The 21,901-nt window shown below is 39.0% G+C and overlaps 1 protein-coding gene across 1 annotated transcript in view; it reads left to right on the top strand.

Moving 5' to 3' along the window:
• Nucleotides 1-21,901, top strand: part of LOC131105927 (dihydropyridine-sensitive L-type skeletal muscle calcium channel subunit alpha-1-like) — a 53,285-nt gene that overhangs the window by 18,844 nt on the left and 12,540 nt on the right. Inside the window, exons 15-35 of the mRNA XM_058054444.2 lie at nt 1,025-1,127; nt 1,206-1,275; nt 1,364-1,496; nt 1,683-1,812; nt 1,920-1,979; nt 2,050-2,156; nt 3,275-3,362; nt 3,436-3,543; nt 4,708-4,760; nt 4,850-4,996; nt 5,085-5,286; nt 5,483-5,641; nt 8,137-8,247; nt 10,707-10,790; nt 12,162-12,209; nt 12,414-12,440; nt 14,198-14,323; nt 16,501-16,566; nt 16,652-16,743; nt 18,617-18,776; nt 20,337-20,464. Of these exons, the coding sequence (XP_057910427.2) occupies nt 1,025-1,127; nt 1,206-1,275; nt 1,364-1,496; nt 1,683-1,812; nt 1,920-1,979; nt 2,050-2,156; nt 3,275-3,362; nt 3,436-3,543; nt 4,708-4,760; nt 4,850-4,996; nt 5,085-5,286; nt 5,483-5,641; nt 8,137-8,247; nt 10,707-10,790; nt 12,162-12,209; nt 12,414-12,440; nt 14,198-14,323; nt 16,501-16,566; nt 16,652-16,743; nt 18,617-18,776; nt 20,337-20,464 (2,202 nt within the window). The remainder of the gene's footprint in view (nt 1-1,024; nt 1,128-1,205; nt 1,276-1,363; nt 1,497-1,682; nt 1,813-1,919; nt 1,980-2,049; nt 2,157-3,274; nt 3,363-3,435; nt 3,544-4,707; nt 4,761-4,849; nt 4,997-5,084; nt 5,287-5,482; nt 5,642-8,136; nt 8,248-10,706; nt 10,791-12,161; nt 12,210-12,413; nt 12,441-14,197; nt 14,324-16,500; nt 16,567-16,651; nt 16,744-18,616; nt 18,777-20,336; nt 20,465-21,901) is intronic.

Here is a 21,901-nt window from a genome sequence, read left to right as displayed (position 1 = left end):
GTAAAACCGAGAGCATACAGTACCTATCACAGGGGTCTCAAACTCAATTTACTTGGGAGCCACTGGAGCTTGGGTCTGGGTGAGACTGGGCCGCATCAGGTTTTCCAAAAAAAACCCCAAAAAAACGCATTTATTAAAAACAAAAAAATGTAAAAAACTTCGCTTTGGTTCCAATTTTCTACAAGAAAAGCTCTGATAAAACATTCCACTGTTCTCAAATATCTTACTTTTAATTTTTCTACACAAAATAAGATGAAAAATAAATAAACAAATCAAGAATAAAGAAAATCAATCAATCAGTAATAAATAAATAAATATAATAATAATAAAACAGCAAATAATAAAAACTTAAGAAACCACATATAGTTGGTGGATAGACAAATTATTTTTTTTCAGATTAAAATGAACAAAGCATTATTAGAGCCCTGTAGACATGACAAAACACGACTATAGTCACATTTATACTCTTTTTATTTACAACATATTGCGCAACTGCAGGGTCTTGAGACACATGCTAACTCGCAAACTAGAGAGCTAGCGACCTAAACGGTAGCCTTCAAGTTATTTCTTGTAAACTTAAATAGCCAAAAACTTACCACTTCCACACGGATAGGGAGGGTAACTATTAACAGTTATTTAACCTTTAACATGAACATTAATCAAACGTAATAATTTTTTCTGGGTACGTGATACCATACAGCATCCATATCAAACTTGCGCGGGCCGCACTAACATTAAACTTTCATATCAAGGCGGGGGCCTCAAACTAGTGTCCTGCGGGCCACATTTGGCCCGTGGGCTGCGTATTTGAGACCCCTGACCTATTACATACACACCTGTCCATAAAATGTCATGTGACTTTATGGACATTTGGACGTTGGGCGCTTAGTACTACAAGAATGTACTGTATTGGTAATAGTCATCAATAATGGCTTGTCTGGATTTGTTGGGTTAGTCATAATAGTACAGTCCTACAGTACAGTAATACAGTATATTAACATTGCAATCATCCCATGATACATAGGGCCAATTTACCCAGCAAGACTTCAGAGGAAAAAGCTAATCTGGCAAAGAAGTTAGCGGAGCAAAGGGCCAAGGGCGTTGAAGGCATCCCTACTACTGCGAAGGTAAGTCAATTCAACTAAACGTCAAAATGTGTCATATGACTGCTCTTTACATTTGAATACTTTTTTTTCAATTTTCAGCTCAAAATCGATGAGTTTGAATCCAACGTGAATGAAATTAAAGACCCTTTCCCCCCAGCTGATTTTCCTGGTAAACAGTCGCAGTATTGTATTGTATTGTATTGTCTGCTGTAATACAACATTGTGAGCCAGAAGTCTTTGGTTCTCCATGGTTTTAGGTGATGATGAGGAGGAGGACCCTGATATTCCGGAAAGTCCAAGACCTCGTCCGATGGCCGATCTTCAATTGAAAGAGGAAGCCGTTCCCATGCCAGAAGCTAGTTCATTTTTCATCTTTGGACCACAAAACAAGTACGATAGTACTAACTGTTGGTATTTAGGAACTAGGAAAGTTACACACAATGTAGTACTAAACATGCGCATTAAAGTTTTTTTTTACATTTTCTTTGGAAACTCTCATAATAGAACATAATGACGTTTGTATTTATTTAAACAGCCATTTAAAGTTGTTTTTTTTCATCTTTGAATCCTTTTTAGGTTCCGAAAGCTGTGCCACCGCATCATTAATGCAACAACATTTACCAACATCATCCTCCTTTTCATTCTGCTGTCATCTATTTCTTTAGCGGCTGAGGATCCTATCGATCCAATGTCCTTCAGGAACCAGGTGACACACATTCAGTGTCTACTCAGTAACAAGTAGATACTTGTCGCTTCGTGTTCTAACTATAATATTCATATTGTCATTTGCAAATACTCTTGTTACGCTTTTAGGTGTTGGCGTACGCCGATATAGTCTTCACTTCGGTTTTTACAGCAGAGATCGTGCTCAAGGTAAGAGGAAAAAAAACAACAACAAAATAAAACGTTGATTGAGACAATATGGATATTCATTATTTTTCAGATGACAACATACGGTGCCTTTCTTCACAAAGGATCCTTCTGCCGGAACTCATTTAACATTTTGGATCTACTGGTTGTCAGTGTATCTTTGCTCTCAATGGGCATGGAGTAAGTGGATTCCAGTCATTTCCACCTCTACACGCATTCAAAGTATAAATCCGGACTTCATTGGATAGAATATACATAAAGTTAACCCTCTTTGGGATCAATTTCCGTCCATCAATACATTTTCTATAACGCTTATCCTCATTAGGGTATGCTGGAGGCTATCCCAGCTGACTTTGGCCGAAAGGCAGGGTACACCCTGGACTGGTGGCCAGCCAATCACAGGGCACATATAGACAAACAACCATTCACACTCACATTCATATCTATGGATAATTTGGAGTCGCTAATTAACCTAGCATTCATTCATTCATTCATTTTCTACCGCTTTTCCTCACTGGGGTCGCAGGGGTGCTGGAGGAAACACTCTGGACTGGTGGCCAGCCAATCACAGGGCTCATATAGACAAACAACCATTCACACTCACATTCATACCTATGGACAATTTGGAGTCGCTAATTAACCTAGCATGTTTTTGGAATGTTGGAGGAAACAGGAGTACCCGGAGAAAACCCACCCATACAGAGATGCTGAAGTGGAGAATCTCCTAGCTGTGTATACTACATGCTAACCACTCCACCACCGTGCAGCCCCTGATGGACTATTTGAGGAGAAAAAGACGGTCACATTTTCTATAACACTTATCCTCATTAGGGTATGCTGGAGCCTATCCCAGCTGACTTTGGCCGAGAGGCAGGATACACCCTGGACTGGTGGCCAGCCAATCACAGGGCACATATAGACAAACAACCATTCACACTCACATTCATACCTATGGACAATTTGGAGTCGCTAATTAACCTAGCATGCTTTTGGAATGTGGGAGGAAACCGGAGTACCCGGAGAAAACCCACCCATACGGAGATGCCCAAGCGGAGAATCTCCTGGCTGTGTGGACTACATGCTAACCACTCCTCCACCGTCCGGCCCCATGAAGTCCATACTAACAGCCTAGCATTTCAGCTGCTAACAGAACCATAATAGTCCATTATAACCAAAGTCAAACCACCCAAACTGGTTCACTTCAAAGCTTTTTCGTTCAGTCGCACACGGATAAACCCCATTTGTAGAGAATATGATGATTATTCAAGAGTAAAGACTTTTTAATCTTTTTAATCTAGATCCAGTGCCATCTCAGTGGTTAAGATTCTCAGGGTTTTGAGGGTATTGCGCCCCCTGAGGGCCATTAACAGAGCAAAGGGACTCAAGGTATGACATGTACTGTTTATGACTGGATAGTGATGTAGCAGAATTTATAATAAATGATCTTTTTAATTTGCAGCATGTGGTCCAGTGCGTGTTTGTCGCTGTCAAGACCATCGGAAACATCGTACTGGTCACCATGCTGCTTGACTTCATGTTTGCCTGCATTGGAGTTCAACTCTTCAAGGTGGGACTTAAACCAGTGATTTTCAACCACTGTGCCGCGGCACACTAGTGTACCTTGAGAAACCGTCAGGTGTGCCGTGAGGAATTATGCAATATCAATTTTTATAGTTAACATTGATTAATCATCATTTGCAAATATTATGTCAATAGCCATTATGTCAATAGTATACATGGACCCAAATATTCCAATTGCATTTGGTTTATTTGCTCAAACAGAAAGAATTGAACAGGGATGGAATATTCCTTTAACCAATCCGATTAAGGTATCTTGTACCCGCTCAAACGGAAAGTTGTCAGGGTGCGTTCTTCTTCGTGGTGTTCTTCTTCTTCTGTTGTTTATTGGCGGTTGGCAAGCAGCTTTCGTGTGCATTACCGCCATCTGTGAACCAGAATCTAAACCCCTCTATACTTTATTCACAAGTGCAGTTTTATTAAAAAAAGAAAATATATATCTATATAAAACATGTCCTGAGTTTAATTATAAAATATTAGCAAGATTGAATTTGATCTTTTCCTGTTTAAATTTATCGTGCGTTCTTTCAGCGCATGCTCAGATATGACGTAACACGCAGAGCCAGACATTCTTCACTTTAAAAAATGGAGGCCAGCAATCGGTTCTGGACTTCTAAGCAAGGTTTGTTTTTGATTCAAACTAAATTTCAAGACTGGACAGACAAAAAACTGGCAATACGGTAATACGTTATTCCAACAAGTGAAAGAAAAACTCGAGGAAGTCGGTATCACGTGATGTTGATGTTTACGTTTTACTGGGCATGCCCTATTCACTATTCTGTTTTGATTTTCATGGCGCATGTAGACAAGAGATTGGAATATTCAAAAAGAAAATATGACAAAAGGTCATTCGGAAAGAGAAAAAGTGGTGATGTAAAAACGTGGCTACTGTGGAGTGTCTGTGGTGTAAAGACTGGCAGAGCAATGTAATATTGGTCCGTGTGGCAACACCTACCTTGTTCCTCCCATAGACTTATTGATGCACGTGTGAGGTCGTGGTGACATTTTGGAACATTTTTGTAGTAAGATTTTTCCAATGTAAAAAACGTGCCGTGGCTTAAAAAAGGTTGAAAAACACTGACTTAAACGATGTATATTTTAGAACAATGCTATGTCAAAACCATTGATTTCTTTCTGTGCAATATTTCACCAGGGCAAATTCTATTCCTGCACTGATTCAGACAAAATGACTGAGGAAGAATGCAAGTAAGCAGTAACGATGTGTTCATCCGGACTTTTCAAGAAGTCGTCATAAACGCCTCTAATGTCGCTCTTCCTCGTTCTTTGTTCCTCAGGGGTTACTATATCAAATATCAGGAAGGAGCACTTCATGATATGGAGATCCGTGAAAGGGTTTGGACCAACTCGGAATTAAACTTCGATAACATCCTCAACGGAATGCTTGCGCTCTTCACCATTTCTACATTTGAAGGATGGCCAAAGTTAGTCTCAGCATATTTACAGTGACTTGAAATCAAACTCTGCTTTAACTTTAAACTCTGCTCTATTTTTCCGTTTGCTTTCATCCAGGATACTTTATAAAGCCATTGATTCCAATGTGGAGGATAAAGGGCCCGTGTACAATAACCGAGTGGCAATCTCAATTTTCTTTATCATCTACCTCATCCTAATTGCCTTTTTCATGATGAATATATTTGTGGGCTTCGTCATCGTCACCTTTCAGGAGCAAGGAGAGCAAGAGTACAAGAACTGTGAGCTGGACAAAAACCAGGTATCGTCACACACACTCAAACGTGACTGATTGATATCGATTTTTTATGCTGATATGGGGATGATTATCGTACTATTATCGGACATGCCTAGTATTTATTTTTTAATGGAATCCATGGTATCCGTAGATAAAACTCATATCTGGTGCATGTTAGCATGTAATCCCATCATTCAATTATCTTCATTTATCTCTCCAGCGCCAGTGTGTGCAGTACGCTCTTAAAGCTCGACCGCTACGATGTTATATTCCCAAGAACCCCTACCAGTATCAAGTGTGGTACATCGTCACTTCCTGCTACTTTGAATACCTCATGTTCCTTCTTATTATGCTCAACACCATGTGTCTTGGAATGCAGGTATGAACACACATTGTCTATTGTTGTGTTATTGTTGACATTGTTATCCTAATTCCCTGAGTTAGACTTTATAAAAATACCTGATCAAAATTTTGAGACCAGTTGAAAAATAGCAAGAATTTACATTTTGCACTAATGGATCTTAAGGATCTTAATTTTCAAAATGCAAAAGGAATATCCCAACAGTGCAAATACCTGACACTAAATCACATTCAATCCATATCTTTGATAATATTTTGCCCTTTAAAGGCTGTGCCATTCAACTTTTGATCAACCTTAAACCTCCTTAAAGAGGACTTATTATGCTTTTTCAACTTTTCTGACTTATAAATGTATTTAGACTGTTTTATATTCGTGTTAAACCATGCCAAAGTTTCAGAAAATGAGGTTTGTGCATTTGGATGAAGTTTGGGATGACTCAAATGCTCGGTTTTAGAAGACGTGGTAAAACTGGCCCTTTGTGATGTCACAGAGGGGCAGATTTACTTATATTGTTCATAGCTAGGAAGCACAGCGGAGTTGGGCATGCCTGGAGGCGCACCCCGTGGGATGAAATGGCAGGAAGCACAAATCGAAGAAAATACAGATGGAATGGATGCAGATTCTGCTAAATTTAAAGTGTTTTCTGTGCAGGTTATTGTGTGTAGCTGCTCTATAGGAGACCACAATCAATACAAAGGGTCGGAAAATGAACATAATAGGTCCCCTTTAAGCTTCAACAGTGCAAAATGTAAATAATTGCAATTTCAACTGATTGAAAAATCCTGTTTAGGGGTGTACAAACTGTACATACTGTATATAAATCTTCCAAACAAAATACCAGGGTGTCTCACACAAATAGACATTTTAATTTCAACGGGCTTAAAGGAAAATTGCACTTTCTTTGTAATTTTGTCCATCATTCCCAATCCTTATGTGAAACATGAAGTCATATTTCTTACTCTTTTCTGTGTATTATAACGCGAGAAAACAAGTTAATATGAGCTGGCTTACAATGTCATTGAGAATACACCTATTTTGACTATGAAGCCCTCTAAAAAAAACTCTAACAACGTTGTATGGCTTGATATCCATGTTGTGATCATTAACACGAACACTGATGATGACATGTAGTAGGTGCAGTATCTTGCCAAACACAACCAAAACTTATTTTCGAGGCACATTGATCCACACACTTGTGTTAGTTCCTTCAACAACAACAGCAGCAACACTGCTACACACTTACAATCTCTTGCTCTCATTGGGATGGCTGTGTCTTCCAGCACAAGACATGTCCTCCAGTCCTCAGGTAAAAAATGCTAATGGCATACCAGCATCTTGTCGAGTCTTAATAGCGACATGTGTGGGGGAGAGCGGACTGTGTGTTTATTAGGTAGTGTCGCTGGAGCACCTCATCCACACCAGAACTCCGGTGGCAGAACTGTATGGACTTTATTGATCACGGTCCAATTCCAACTGACAGGTTACCTGGTATGCCGTAATGAGTCTGGTTTCTGAAATAAATCAATAAATAAGTCAGCACAAATTATTTATTCTGTATATTTTGTATTTTCATTCTTTTTTTAATAGATGTGTCTGCACCTACTTCACCAAAACAAATTCCAAGTATGTGTTTGATCATAATGGCAATAAACCATTTCTGATTTCTGAAATACGGGTAAACACTAGCTTGAAACAGCAGAGGCTAATCTACGCAACACATACACTGTATTTGGCTATGGAAAGGGCGGCAACAGGTTAGCTAGCACCTGAAAGGGTTAGCATAATAAACTTGGACACAATGGGCGATATTCGCCGCCTAATTAGCATATAAATAACGATCGCGAACGACCGCGAACAACCGTTAACAGCCCATTAGCTTACCTTTCTCATGAACGCAGACAGACATGTATGGAAATGAGAACAAGCCTTCTGATGGCTAGGCTGTTGTCTGACAGAGGACCCCTTAGCTGCCCCGCAAGTTGCCTGGTACAAAACAGGACCACAGTCTGCCCTGAACAGTGCCTGCACCAAACATCGCAGTCACAATGAGGGAATTTACAACAACATGTGAAATGTGAAACCGTCTGTGAATGATGCCGAGACGAGAGGTTAGCGACGCGTCGTGTTAGTCCATGAGATAAAAAATAGTTTTTTCATGTTAGCTGCTGTAATAATATTATTGCTGTAGCTTGGTTAATATTTAATTATATTAAAATTAGCTTGTAAATGGAACACAATTGGTGTTTTTTTTCTGAGGGCTTTAGCGTCAAAATAGTTTTTCCCATGACGTCCATTGCTAGCTAGCTATATTTACTCGTTTTCTCAGGCTAGAAAGCACGGAACAGGGAAATAAATTTGTGTACATGTTTCACATAAGGATTGTGAATGATGGGCAAAACTAGCAAAACACGGACAGTGGGCATGGCCAATCACGCGTTAGCACAATGCAGCAACGCTAGCTTGTGAGTTATCCTGTCAGCTTAGCACCCGTCTGTTTGTATCTGAACCCACAGCATTGTAACCAGTCCAGCCACGTCACACACCTGTCGGACATGCTGAATGTCATTTTTACTGTGCTCTTCACCGTGGAGATGATACTGAAACTAATGGCCTTCAAAGCTAAGGTTGGTAAATCATTATATTCTTATTATACATCAAGGCGCTCCAAATTTTTTTCCATGTTGTTTATCAATCAATCAATCAAACTTTATTTGTAGAGCACCTTTCATACATAGAATGTAGCACAAAGTGCTTTACATGTTAAAAAAAGAAAGAAAGACAACAACAAGACATATATACACACACACACAGAGGAACCAGTTCAGGAAGCGCCGCCATCTGCGCTGGGGGTTGCCCACAGCCCAGGCCATGATGCCGCAACTCAGGGGGCCACCACACAACAGGTAGGCAGGGGACCCGCAGCGCTGCAGTGGGGCACCGCCACAGTCGGTAAGCCCCATGAGAACAGCCCCCAGCGCAGAGAGCCCCCACTGAGGAAACACTGGATATATGGGATAAGAAATATAAAAACATAAAATAAGAACATAGAATGTGTATTTAGAAATATAGAAATAAACATAAAACTTGAAAAAAAACATAAAAGTGAAATATATAAGAACATTAATAAAAACTAAAATAAGCAGGTGTAAAACTATAAAACCATTTGGTTAAGATCCAAAACAAAAGGTATAGGGTATAAAATAACCATTAGATAAAAGTCAAGTTCAAAGGTTAAAAAAGATGTACGATGGTCCGGGGCAAGTTAAAACAAAATTTGGGCAAATAACTCCAATCAGTGATATTCCCGTCTGGGCGAGGCTGGGCCGCATCAGGTTTCCCCCCCTAAAAAAATGCATTTATTAAAAACAGAAAAATGAATAAACTTTGCTTTGGTTCCGATTTTCTACAAGAAAAGCTCTGATAAAACATTCCACTGTTCTTAAATATATGATACCATACAGCATCCATATCAAACTTGCGCGGGGCGCACTAACATTAAACTTTCATATCAAGGCGGGGGTCTCAAACTAGTGTCCTGCGGGCCACATTAGTGTTTGAGACGCCTGCCATACTGCAAAGAGTTTTTTTAAAAGCAGTTCTTGTTGGATGTTGGTAAAACACGGACTGCGTGATTCCGGTGGTAATTTGCAAACCAATCCTTGAAAATCTTGAAATGGACCGATCAGAATCGTTTATTTAGACCGCGGTCCGTAGTTTTACCCACACCCGATCTTGTTCGCGATCAGCGATGGTTTGACTAGGAAAACATCTATCATGGCGTCCCTGCCAACATGGTCTAATTCTTCAACAACTTGTGAAGGAAAACAGCAAAAAGTGATGAACCAGTGCCTCCTAAACAAGTACAGTAAAGTCTCGTTATATTGATATTCGCAGCCATTCGCCGTGTTCTTTTTTTTTTTTTGATTGAAATCCTTAAGCAAAGATTGATTTAAGCTGCTTTTGTATCGATATAAGCAGACCAAATTGGCTGGCGGGAGATGAAAAGGGCATCGTAGTAACCGGATTATCATAATAACCGGGTATCATACTAACGGAACTAATTATATCATAAAAGACTAGAAATTTGCCGGGAAATGAAAATAGTATCGTAATAAGTAGTAATTAGTTATAACCGATATCGATATAACGAGACTTTACTGTATTTTATTAGCGGCAGCAAATCAAATGATGGCACAGGTGAGTGAATCACATTGCTGTGACAATTTGAAGTGGTCACAATGAAACACCACCGATTATATCCAATACCAAGTGCTGATTTAGCACAAGCTACAAAATCTAGCGCTTCCATTTCTCTGTGGATTTTTCTCACCTTTGCTTCACAAATTATTGTTTTGACCATTGAGCATTTTTTTTCTGGATTAAAAACACTTTACTAGTACACAAATGTGTCTATTCAATAATGTTTTCATTGTGGTGCACAACCTATAAAAGGCAAAGTGCCTAGAAGTCTCTTGACAATCCAGATTTCCAACGTCATGATCTATGTAGGAAAACAACCACAAGAAATGATAATCATTTCATTTTTATTTCAGATTCTCATGTGATGCCACAAAAATTAGATGATATCATTATGGCGGTCTTTTCATTTTACATGGGGCAAGTTCGGGCAAGTAGTTCTCACCTTAAGGATTCCCCATGGGCAAGTATTTTTTGTTTTTAATGTAGAGCCCTGCTTAGGAAGTGGTGTTAATCCAATCATCCAATCATCAGATACAGAACATGAAAAGTTATAGCTATATCTTCCCCATGTGAGACTATTTATGACATTTATTGCCATATTGTGTGAGGAAAAGGACAACGTGAACTCATCGTTTTGGGATGCCATTTTTAAATGTCAAACGATGCAATACGGGAGAGAAAATGGTCTCAAGCTTATATATTATGACAAACAATGTTCAGACGCTCACAAGGGAGAGCAGACTCCTCGCAGCATTGAAGGAGCCATTGTACTTTTTATAACGCAATTGAACACAGTGGTGTCTTTGAGGTACACACACAGTAAGTAGTATGAGTGCTAGCTCGAACATGTGCTCTCATCCCAACGTGTCTTCTTTTCTTGCAGGGTTACTTTGGAGACCCCTGGAATGTTTTTGACTTTGTCATTGTCATCGGAAGTGTTGTGGATGTGATTCTGAGTGAAATTGATGTGAGTATTTCCTCGGTCAAAGTCCTCTATTCCCAATTGCACATAAACTTCCTGAATTTCCCATAAAAAGAAGTCAAAAGACATTTTTATTGAGCAATGAAAGATAAATTGTGTTCAGCGATGAAAGAGCAAACATGTTTCTTCAAATCACAAACACTATCGATCTGAACCAATAACCACTAAAATATAATTGTGAACATGACCCCCCCACACACACACTTAACCCCCCCACTAACTTACCAAATACCACTCAGAAGTGCATCCAATTGTACACAAGTTCCCAAGCCTTACTTGGTACTTAACCGTTTAAAGCAGGGGTCTCAAACTCAATTTACTTGGGGGCCGCTGGAGCTAGGGTCTGGGTGAGGCTGGGCCGCATCAGGTTTTCAAAAAAAAAAAAATACATTTATTAAAAACAGAAAAATAACTTTTTCAGTGCTTTGGTTCCCATTTTCTACAATAAAAGCTCTGATAAAACATTCCACTGTTCTCAAATATCTTAATTTTTATTTTTCTGCACAAAATAAGATGAAAAATCAATAAACAAATCAAGAATAAAGAAAATCAATCAATCAGTAATAAATAAATATAATAATAATAATAAAAACTTATTATAAACCACATATAGTTGGTGGGTAGACAAATGATTTTTTTCAGATTAAAATGAACAAAGCATTATTAGAGCCCTGTAGACATGACAAAACACGACTATAGTCACATTTATACTCTTTTTATTTACAACATATTGCGCAACTGCAGGGTCTTGAGACACATGCTAACTCGCAAACTAGAGAGCTAGCGACCTAAACGGTAGCCTTCAAGTTATTTCCTTTAAACTTAAATAGCCAAAAACTTACCACTTCCACACGGATAGGGAGGATAACTACTAACAGTTATTTAACCTTTAACATGAACATTAATCAAAGTAATAATTTTTTCTGGGTACATGATACCATACAGCATCCATATCAAACTTACACTTGCACTAACATTAAACTTTCATATCAAGGCGGGGGCCTCAAACTAGTGTCCTGCGGGCCACATTTGGCCCGCGGGCCGCGTGTTTGAGACCCCTGGTTTGAAGCCAATTTGAACGTTACACAGTCAACAGCCTTACCGTTAGCAAGCTAATGCTAACAGAGGCAACAGGAGAATGCTCAACAGCAGAAGTAAATAGCAACTAAATGCAGCGCAACAGAATAATCTCCCGGTCAAACTCAAGCAATAACCACTAAAATATCATTCAAATACCCAAGTACCCAAGTACCTAAGGTACCAAATACCACCCAGAAGTGCATCCAATTGTACACAAGTTCCCAAGCCTTACTTGATTTCCTGATTTTTTATTTATTTTTTTGTCCTTTTCCACAGGCAGCTCTGGAGTCTTCTGGGGGGCTTTACTGTCTCCACGGCTGTGAAGTAACTATCAATTCATGTACCGGACATTTTGTCGCAAAGCTCATATATATAATAATGATAAGAATAATAATTTAAGATACTAGTAGACTCAAAACTCAAAACCCCACATCATCCATTATGATCATTTATCATTCACCCTTTCAACGTATACAATGTCCATGTCTAAAAATGTATATAATATGTACTAAATGTGTGTTTTAACAGGCAGTGGATCCTATGCAAGCAATTGCTGTGAGTTCAAATGCAATTTCCTGCACATTTAGTCTTGATTTTTTTCATCCTCCACAATCCGTATGTGAATTATGAACAGGCTTTCTCTTTTATGTGTGCTGTAAAGATATAAAACCAGCTGACAAAAACAACAACAATGCTACATTGACGTAATGTGACCTGTATTTTATTTTAACCAAGCTACCGCAACGTTGTCTTCCGTTGCCTTTAAAACGACGGTGTTGAAACCCCTTCTGAAGAAGAGCAATCTAGACCCCAACGATCTTAATAATTACCGACCTGTATCCAACTTGCCGTTTTTAAGTAAAATTTGATAAAAACTGTTTTTTTTAACCAACTTAATTACTTTTTAAACAGAAATAGCATTTTAGAGAAACATCAGTCTGGCTTTAGGAGGAACCACAGTACCAAGACAGCACTTTTAAAGATTTTAAACAGGTGAAATTTAGATAACAAAAAGCTTACAGTGTTGGTTCTACTGGATCTAAGCTCTGCTTTTGATGCTTTTATGTAAGAATGGATACATGTTCCTCAGGAACCCATGAAATTGAATGCGGGGTTCCCCAAGGCTCAATTTTAGGTCCACTCCTTTTTCATCTTTACATGCTTCCCCTTGGAGACGTCATCAGGAAGCACGGCATCAGCTTCCATAATTATGCTGATGATACATACAAATTTGGTCGTGTTTTTTGACTCTGAGCTAAATTTTATCCCACATATCAAAAATATAACAAAAATTAGTTTTTATCACCTTGAGAACATAGCCAGAGTCCACCCAGTTTCTCTCTCAGGCCAGTACGGAGGTGCTAATGCATGCAATTATATCCTGTCGTTTAGATTACTGTAATGCCCTGCTCTCTGGTCTTCCCAAAAAAAGTATTTTAAATCTCCAATTATTACAGAACTCAGCCGCATGTGTGCTGACGAGGACCAGAGGGCGGGAGCACATTACGCCGGTTTTAAAGTCGCTACATTGACTCCCAGTCCGCTTCAAGATCGATTTTTAAGATTCTCTTACTGGTTTTTAAATGTCTTAACGGCCTTGCACCTTCTTATTTATCTGATCTGCTTTTACCATATCAACCCCCGCGGACCCTGCGGTCCACTGGCACTTTTACGATACCAAAACCCAGAACAAAAACCCACGGTGAGGCAGCATTTAGCCACTATGGCCCCCACCGGTGGAACAGCCTGCCGGAGAGCCTCAGGACTGCAGAGACTGTTGATATTTTTAAAAAATGATTAAAGACACACATTTTTAATCAGGCTTTTAACTCATATTTTTTAACTTTTTAAAATCTTTTTAGTCCTATTTTATGCTTTTCATCTTTAGCTTTTAACTCCAGTGTTTCCTCAAGGGGGGTCCTCCACACTGGGGGCTGTGTCGGGTCTGCTAAGGAAGTGGCATACTTGGGTCCCTTTGACCCGGCCGGCTGGGGGTTCCTCCCTTTGATGTGGGGGTCCGCCCATCTGTCAGAGTCGGGGGGCCCGGGTGCTGGTCCCCTGATGGCACGGCCTGCAGCTCCTCCCAGTGTGGACGGAAAAGTGCTCTACAAATAAAGTTGATTTGATTTTAATAGCAGGCTTTCTAGGCGGAATAGGTGTGTCCCATTACGTGCATTAATTAGTTGTCTTTTTGTAGTTGTTTTTATATCTTTAGAACACACAGAAAAAAAGATTGTGGAAAATCTTTCCAAAAAAAAGTGCAAATTTCTTTTATTGTTGAACTGTTTTGCTAACTCCCTGTCTCTAAAAAGTCTTCAGAGAACATGAGCGTGTCCGTCACCTTCTTCAGACTATTTCGCGTCATGCGTCTGGTGAAACTTTTAAATCGCTCTGAAGGAATAAGGAATCTCCTGTGGACTTTCATCAAATCCCTTCAGGTCAGTTTCACCCCAACCGCACAAACAAACAGTAAAGAGGCCTTTTGTGTGGTTTTTCAACTATTCAGAGGAGCTGAGAAGATCCTAATGACATTTGGATAACATCTTGAGAACGGCACTTGTGTTTTCAAGATTTGTCAGCATTCATTGAACATTTACAAAGAACACAAAGAACACTGGTGACAAATGAAGATAAAATAGAACAGCCAACACAGATGGATCACTTCAGTCTTAATCAGAATGTGGAAGTGAGGTGTGTGAAAGGCTTTGAGATTTGATTTTGAGCTTTTTTAACCAAAATACTTTAATACTGTCACGGTGCGACGTTGTAATGTTGACGACGACAACCTCACAAAAACAGAGAGACACAAAACAGGAAGAAGTACAAAACAAAGCCATTGCGACCAGAAAAAAAGGCATGAAATTGAAAAATAAACAAACAGTGTCGATATCGATACTTTGCAAATTAGCATAATGTGGCTGGCAAATTTTAAAAGTATTGCATTTTATATCATAGCATAAAGCAGGGGTCTCAAACACGCGGCCCAAATGTACTTCTTCCCTGAGATCATATTTCTCCTCTCTTGTAGAGAAGTATTGGATGACATTTTTAGCTAATTGGTTATTTTTAGCCTTATGCATTATTTTAGCTGTTTGAAGATGAACTATATCAGCAAGTTGAAGTATTTGTGATTTTAGAAATAAGGAGTTAGTATGTTCTCTGTAGGCGGCATTATGAATTATCCTTACTGACCTTTTTTGCAGTACATTTAGCGAGTGAAGCTTTTATAGTTATTAGCCCATATTTTCACACAATAAGTAAGATTCTTGTTTATTCTGTACACCAGGGGTCTCAAACATGTGGCCCGCAGGACACTAGTTTGAGGCCCCCGCCGTGATATAAAAGTTTAATGTTAGTGCGGCCCACGCAAGTTTGATATGTATGCTGTATGGTATCATGTACCCAGAAAAAATTATTACGTTTGATTAATGTTCATGTTAAAGGTTAAATAACTGTTAATAGTTATCCTCCTTATCCGTGTGGAAGTGGTAAGTTTTTGGCTATTTAAGTTGAAAGGAAATAACTTGAAGGCTACCGTTTAGGTCGCTAGCTCTCTCGTTTGCGAGTTAGCATGTGTCTCAAGACCCTGCAGTTGCGCAATATGTTGTAAATAAAAAGAGTATAAATGTGACTATAGTCGTGTTTTGTCATGTCTACAGGGCTCTAATAATGCTTTGTTCATTTTAATCTGAAAAAAATCATTTGTCTACCCACCAACTATATGTGGTTTCTTAAGTTTTTATTATTTGCTGTTTGCTGCTATTATTATTATATTTATTTATTTATTACTGATTGATTGATTTTCTTTATTCTTGATTTGTTTATTTATTTTTCATTTTATTTTGTGTAGAAAAATAAAAATTAAGATATTTGAGAACAAGGCGGCACGGCGGTCTAGTGGTTAGCGCGCAGACCTCACAGCTAGGAGACTAAGGTTCAATTCCCACCCTCGGCCATCTCTGTGTGGAGTTTGCATGTTCTCCCCATGCGTGGGTTTTCTCCGGGTACTCCGGTTTCCTCCCACATTCCAAAAACATGCTAGGTTAATTAGCGACTCCAAATTGTCCATAGGTATGAATGTGAGTGTGAATGGTTGTTTGTCTATATGTGCCCTGTGATTGGCTGGGTGTACCCCGCCTCTCGCCCGAAGACAGCTGGGATAGGCTCCAGCACCCCCCGCGACCCTCGTGAGGAAAAGCGGTAGAAAATGAATGAATGAATGAATATTTGAGAACAGCGGAATGTTTTATCAGAGCTTTTCTTGTAGAAAATCGGAACAAAAGCAAAGTTTATTCATTTTTCTGTTTTTAATAAATGCTTTTTTTTTGTTTTTTTTTTGAAAACCTGATGCGGCCCAGCCTTGCCCAGACCCTAGCTCCAGTGACCCCCAACTAAATTGAGTTTGAGACCCCTGCATTAAAGTGAACAAATAAACCAAAGAAACAAGTCTGGTGTAATATTTTTCCAAATTGGTATTGCTGATACCAGCCTGAATTTGACTCAGTATTGGATCAGAAACAAAATCAGTGGTATGGCTATCCATCACTATCCACGGGAAGGTGCGCTGCAGAGGTTTCTGTGGTGGAAACGTGAGTAATTTATGTTTTGCTTGCAGGCTCTTCCCTACGTGGCCCTGCTCATTCTAATGCTGTTCTTTATATATGCCGTGGTAGGAATGCAGGTACATAAACAAGGATCATAAACCCACACTATGAAACAGTTGAAGAACGTCAAGATTATCCTCATTCATCTTCTTTTCTCTGCAGATATTTGGGAAAATTGCTTTGGTTGACGGTACCTACATTAACAGAAACAACAACTTCCAGACGTTTCCACATGCCGTGCTCCTCTTATTCAGGTTAGTGGTAAAATTCTGGAATCAAACTGTGAAAGAACATTGAACAAAAGCCATGAACTACATTAGTGCTCAAGGCAGTAAACGTACAAATTCCTGTTAAGACAAATACTTCATTTTAAACTTATCAAGTCATGTGCTCCAAAATGAATAAATATGATAAACAACAAATATGACTTTTCAGGCTTCTGACTTGACTTCAGTGACTTCAGGCTTCTTACTTAACAAAGGTTTTCAGTGGTGGTAGTTTTGGAAAACCCCTGAACCCTGAGAGGGTCCATAAAGGATGTTTTCAAACAGAGAATAACGCTAAAGAAAGTCATATTTGGCTCCCGGTTGCTTAGTGGTGTAATGCTACATGCTGATGCCGTTCGATTACCTGCAAGGACCCCAACACCTAACCACTGGCGATGCCCAAGAAGGTGATGAATGGAGGGTTGTATCAGCAGGGCCATCCTGTAAAAACTAACCCAAACAAATCTGCCATTGACTTACTGTGGAAGACAACACTGTTTTGTTTCATTTTTGCGAGAAAACAGAGTGGAAAGTGTGTGAAACGGGAAGGTACCATCCTAACATAACACAGGCTAATCACCAGAAATCATCCAGAAAGGCAATTGGACTCAGTACCAATGACATCTTCAGAAAGAATATGAAAATAAGCAAATTTATTTATTTGTTTCTTTCTTTATTTGATTAGGACGGTGCATATCAATCAATGTGACCAAAAGCATCACAGTAAAAATGCCAGAATTAGCTGTGATGACTACATTTCATCTGCTGTCCTCAGGCAGGCACCACAAAACATATCCATTCACGAATGACACCACACATAAAACACCATAAAACCATAAGAAGAAGTCAAAAGATATTTTTATTGAGCAACTGTGAAAGATAAATTGTGTTCAGCGATGAAAGAGCAAACAATCACAAACACTATCGGTCTGAACCAATAACCACTAAAATATCATTCTGAACATGACCCCCCCCCAACTTACCAAATACCCAAGTACCCAAGTACCTAAGGTACCAAATACCACCCAGAAGTGCATCCAATTGTACACAAGCCTAGCCTTACTTGGTACTTAACCGTTTAAAGCCAATGTGAACGTTACACAGTCAACAGCCTTAACGTTAGCAAGCTAATGCTAACAGAGGCAACAGGAGAACGCTCAACTGCAGAAGTAAATAGCAACTAAATGCAGCGCAACAGAATAATCTCCCGGTCAAACTGAACCAATAACCACTAAAATATCATTGTGAACATGACCCCCCCCCCCCCCGCACTAACTTACCAAATACCCAAGTACCCAAGTACCTAAGGTACCAAATACCACCCAGAAGTGCATCCAATTGTACACAAGTTCCCAACCTTACTTGGTACTTAACCGTTTAAAGCCAATGTGAACGTTACACAGTCAACAGCCTTAACGTTAGCAAGCTAATGCTAACAGAGACACTTACTATGGTACCCATTATGTCATTGGATGGTCATATCACCTCGTACTTCGGTACGAGGTGCATTATTTAAAAAAAAAAAACCTTAAACTGTATTATGGAAAGCAGGAAGTGAACAAATGTAACAGTTAATGATTAAAAGTACCAGATGGAGGGGTAGGATTTAATAAGCTTTGCTTTCGTACTCCTTTTGGACATGTGGAACTGTGAACTCATTATGGGATGCATTCAATTGGAATCTGATGCATGTTCAAATGAAATTAAACCATTACCATTACCAAGATCCAAAAGTGCAACATGTACAATTTTTGCAATTGTTCACCTGGTCTTACATTTAATGGTGTATATATGGGTGGTTCGAGTCCCCTAAAATGTGTTGTTGCTGGCATTTCCAGTGACTGTTGACTATTATTTGCAGATGTGCAACAGGGGAAGCATGGCATGAAGTGATGCTGGCGAGTATGTATGGAAAGAAATGTGACCCCAAGTCAGATTACCTTCCCGGAGACGAGTTTACCTGTGGATCCAACTTTGCAGTCATTTACTTCATCAGTTTCTACATGCTCTGTGCATTTCTGGTAAGTGAGAATAGGACACACCTTGCTACACACACATTATCCGCTCCCGTGCCGAATACTTTGCCTTTTATGACCGCTTGTATTTGATTATCAAGTCAATTCATGGCGAAAGAAACGCTTCCTGTTATTTACTTTGCATAACATGTGGGAACTGTCATCTACCAACAGGTAGCGGTGGCTCACATTGAATAGGGACCCTAACCCAGCCCATAAAGCTGTACGGGAAATCACCGTACTGATCCAAATATAAGACAACCCTGAATACAAAACAACCATTTTTTTCCAGACACCTTTTTTTGAGAAATCGATTTTTTTAGACAAATTACATATTTTTAAATCTGGAGTTTTCATTGGTCATATTTCATTGATCATATTGCTCCTTTGTTCGCCGGGTACTTTGGTTTCCTCCCACATTCCAAAAACATGCTAGGTTAATTAGCGACTCCAAATTGTCCATAGGTATGAATGTGAGTGTGAATGGTTGTTTGTCAAAATGTGCCCTGTGATTGGCTGGCCACCAGTCCAGGGTGTACCTCTCGCCCCAAGACAGCTGGGATAGGCTCCAGCACCCTCTTGACCCTTGTCTTAAACATAATGTAAGCTGGGTGGCACGGCGGACGAGTGGTTAGCGCGCAGACCTCACAGCTAGGAAACCAAGGTTCAATTCCACCCTCGACCATCTCTGTGTGGAGTTTGCATGTTCTCCCCGTGCATGCGTGGGTTTTCTCCGGGTATTCCGGTTTCCTCCCACATTCCAAAAACATGCTAGGTTAATTAGCGACTCCAAATTGTCCATAGGTATGAATGTGAGTGTGAATGGTTGTTTGTCTATATGTGCACTGTGATTGGCTGGATAGGATAACTATTAACAGTTATTTAACCTTTAACATGAACATTAATCAAACATAATACAGCTGGGATAGGCTCCAGCACCCCCGCGACCCTTGTGAGGAAAAAGCGGTAGAAAATGAATGAATGAATGAATGAATAATTTTTTCTGGGTACATGATACCATACAGCATCCATATCAAACTTGCACGGGCCGCACTAACATTAAACTTTTATATCAAGGCGGGGGCCTCAAACTAGTGTCCTGCGGGCCACATTTGGCCCGCGGGCTGCATGTTTGAGACCCCTGGTGTACATAATAAACAATAATCTTACTTATTGTGTGGAAATATGGGCTAATAACTATAAAATCAATCTTCACTCGCTAAATGTACTGCAAAAAAGGTCAGTAAGGATAATTCATAATGCCGCCTACAGGGAACATACTAACTCCTTATTTCTAAAATCACAAATACTTCAACTTGCTGATATAGTTCATCTTCAAACAGCTAAAATAATGCATAAGGCTAAAAATAACCAATTAGCTAAAAATGTCATCCAATACTTCTCTACAAGAGAGGAGAAACTTGAAACACTTCTATGCTAGGACTATGTTAAAAATCCATAGCATTCATTTCATTTCCACAGTTTTACAGGTTTTAATGTGAAGTTTGTGGTCCTCACACCAGTGCACAAATCTATCCACACCCCCTTTGCTCCTATAATCCATAGATTATCAACTTGTTTGTGGCTGTCATTATGGATAACTTTGACTATCTGACACGGGATTGGTCCATCCTTGGCCCCCAGCACTTGGATGAGTTCAAGAAAATCTGGGCAGAATATGACCCTGAAGCCACGTAAGTATTTCTATTTGTACTTACTGAGAATGTGACTTTATTTGTCCCTGCTGATAGTCTGCTGATCTTTGCTTATGCACAAACACCAGACTCTACCCGTTGACAGTATTGTAAATTCACCCACCAATTAAATCCCGTTTCAGAATGCTTCACAATAATGTTTCTTGTTCTACACCATAAGTCTCAGTCTTGGTTGGCGTCTTTTGTGCATCTGTAGTTGGTGATAAAATAGTATTGCTGTAGTTAAACTCAATTGGAAATCCATAATTCTGACAAAAATGTTGGCTAATGGTCCTCCAAGCCCGCGTGTTGTTTTTTTCTTTAGATATTTGTATTCTTTTTCTTTGCTTTGCTTTTCGTTTATGTAGCTTGCATCCGAAAAGTTTCCATGCAAAGTATGTGATCTATAAAAGCTAGGGTTGTCAGTCAATTAAAATAATTAATTGGGATTAATTGCATGTTGTGAATACTTAAGTCATAATTAATCACAGATGGAAAGAAGAAAGAAGAATAGCTCAGGTCCGAAAAGTTTCCATGCAAAGTATGTGATCTATAAAAACTAGGGTTGTCAATCAATTAAAATAATTAATTGGGATTAATTGCATGTTGTGAATACTTAAGTCATAATTAATCACAGATGGAAAGAAGAACAAAGAAGAGCTCAGGTCCGCAAAGTTAACCATGCAAAGTATGTGATCTATAAAAACTAGGGTTGTCAATCAATTAAAATAATTAATTGGGATTAATTGCATGTTGTGAATACTTAAGTCATAATTAATCACAGATGGAAAGAAGAAAGAACAATAGCTCAGGTCCGAAAAGTTTCCATGCAAAGTATGTGATCTATAAAAACTAGGGTTGTCAATCAATTAAAATAATTAATTGGGATTAATTGCATGTTGTGAATACTTAAGTCATAATTAATCACAGATGGAGAGAAGAACAAAGAAGAGCTCAGGTCCGCAAAGTTAACCATGCAAAGTGTGTGATCTATAAAAACTAGGGTTGTCAATCAATTAAAATAATTAATTGGGATTAATTGCATGTTGTGAATACTTAAGTCATAATTAATCACAGATGGAAAGAAGAACAAAGAAGAGCTCAGGTCCGCAAAGTTAACCATGCAAAGTGTGTGATCTATAAAAACTAGGGTTGTCAATCAATTAAAATAATTAATTGGGATTAATTGCATGTTGTGAATACTTAAGTCATAATTAATCACAGATGGAAAGAAGAAAGAAGAATAGCTCAGGTCCGAAAAGTTTCCATGCAAAGTATGTGATCTATAAAAACTAGGGTTGTCAATCAATTAAAATAATTAATTGGGATTAATTGCATGTTGTGAATACTTAAGTCATAATTAATCACAGATGGAAAGAAGAACAAAGAAGAGCTCAGGTCCGCACAGTTAACCATGCAAAGTGTGTGATCTATAAA

This window comes from Doryrhamphus excisus, linkage group LG18, assembly GCF_037039965.1.
Source record: "Doryrhamphus excisus strain RoL-2023G ecotype Guam linkage group LG18, RoL_Dexc_Guam_v1.1, whole genome shotgun sequence".
NCBI lineage: Eukaryota > Metazoa > Chordata > Actinopteri > Syngnathiformes > Syngnathidae > Doryrhamphus > Doryrhamphus excisus.
Note: the sequence above shows the minus strand (reverse complement) of the source record. Positions and strands in the feature narration are given on the sequence as shown.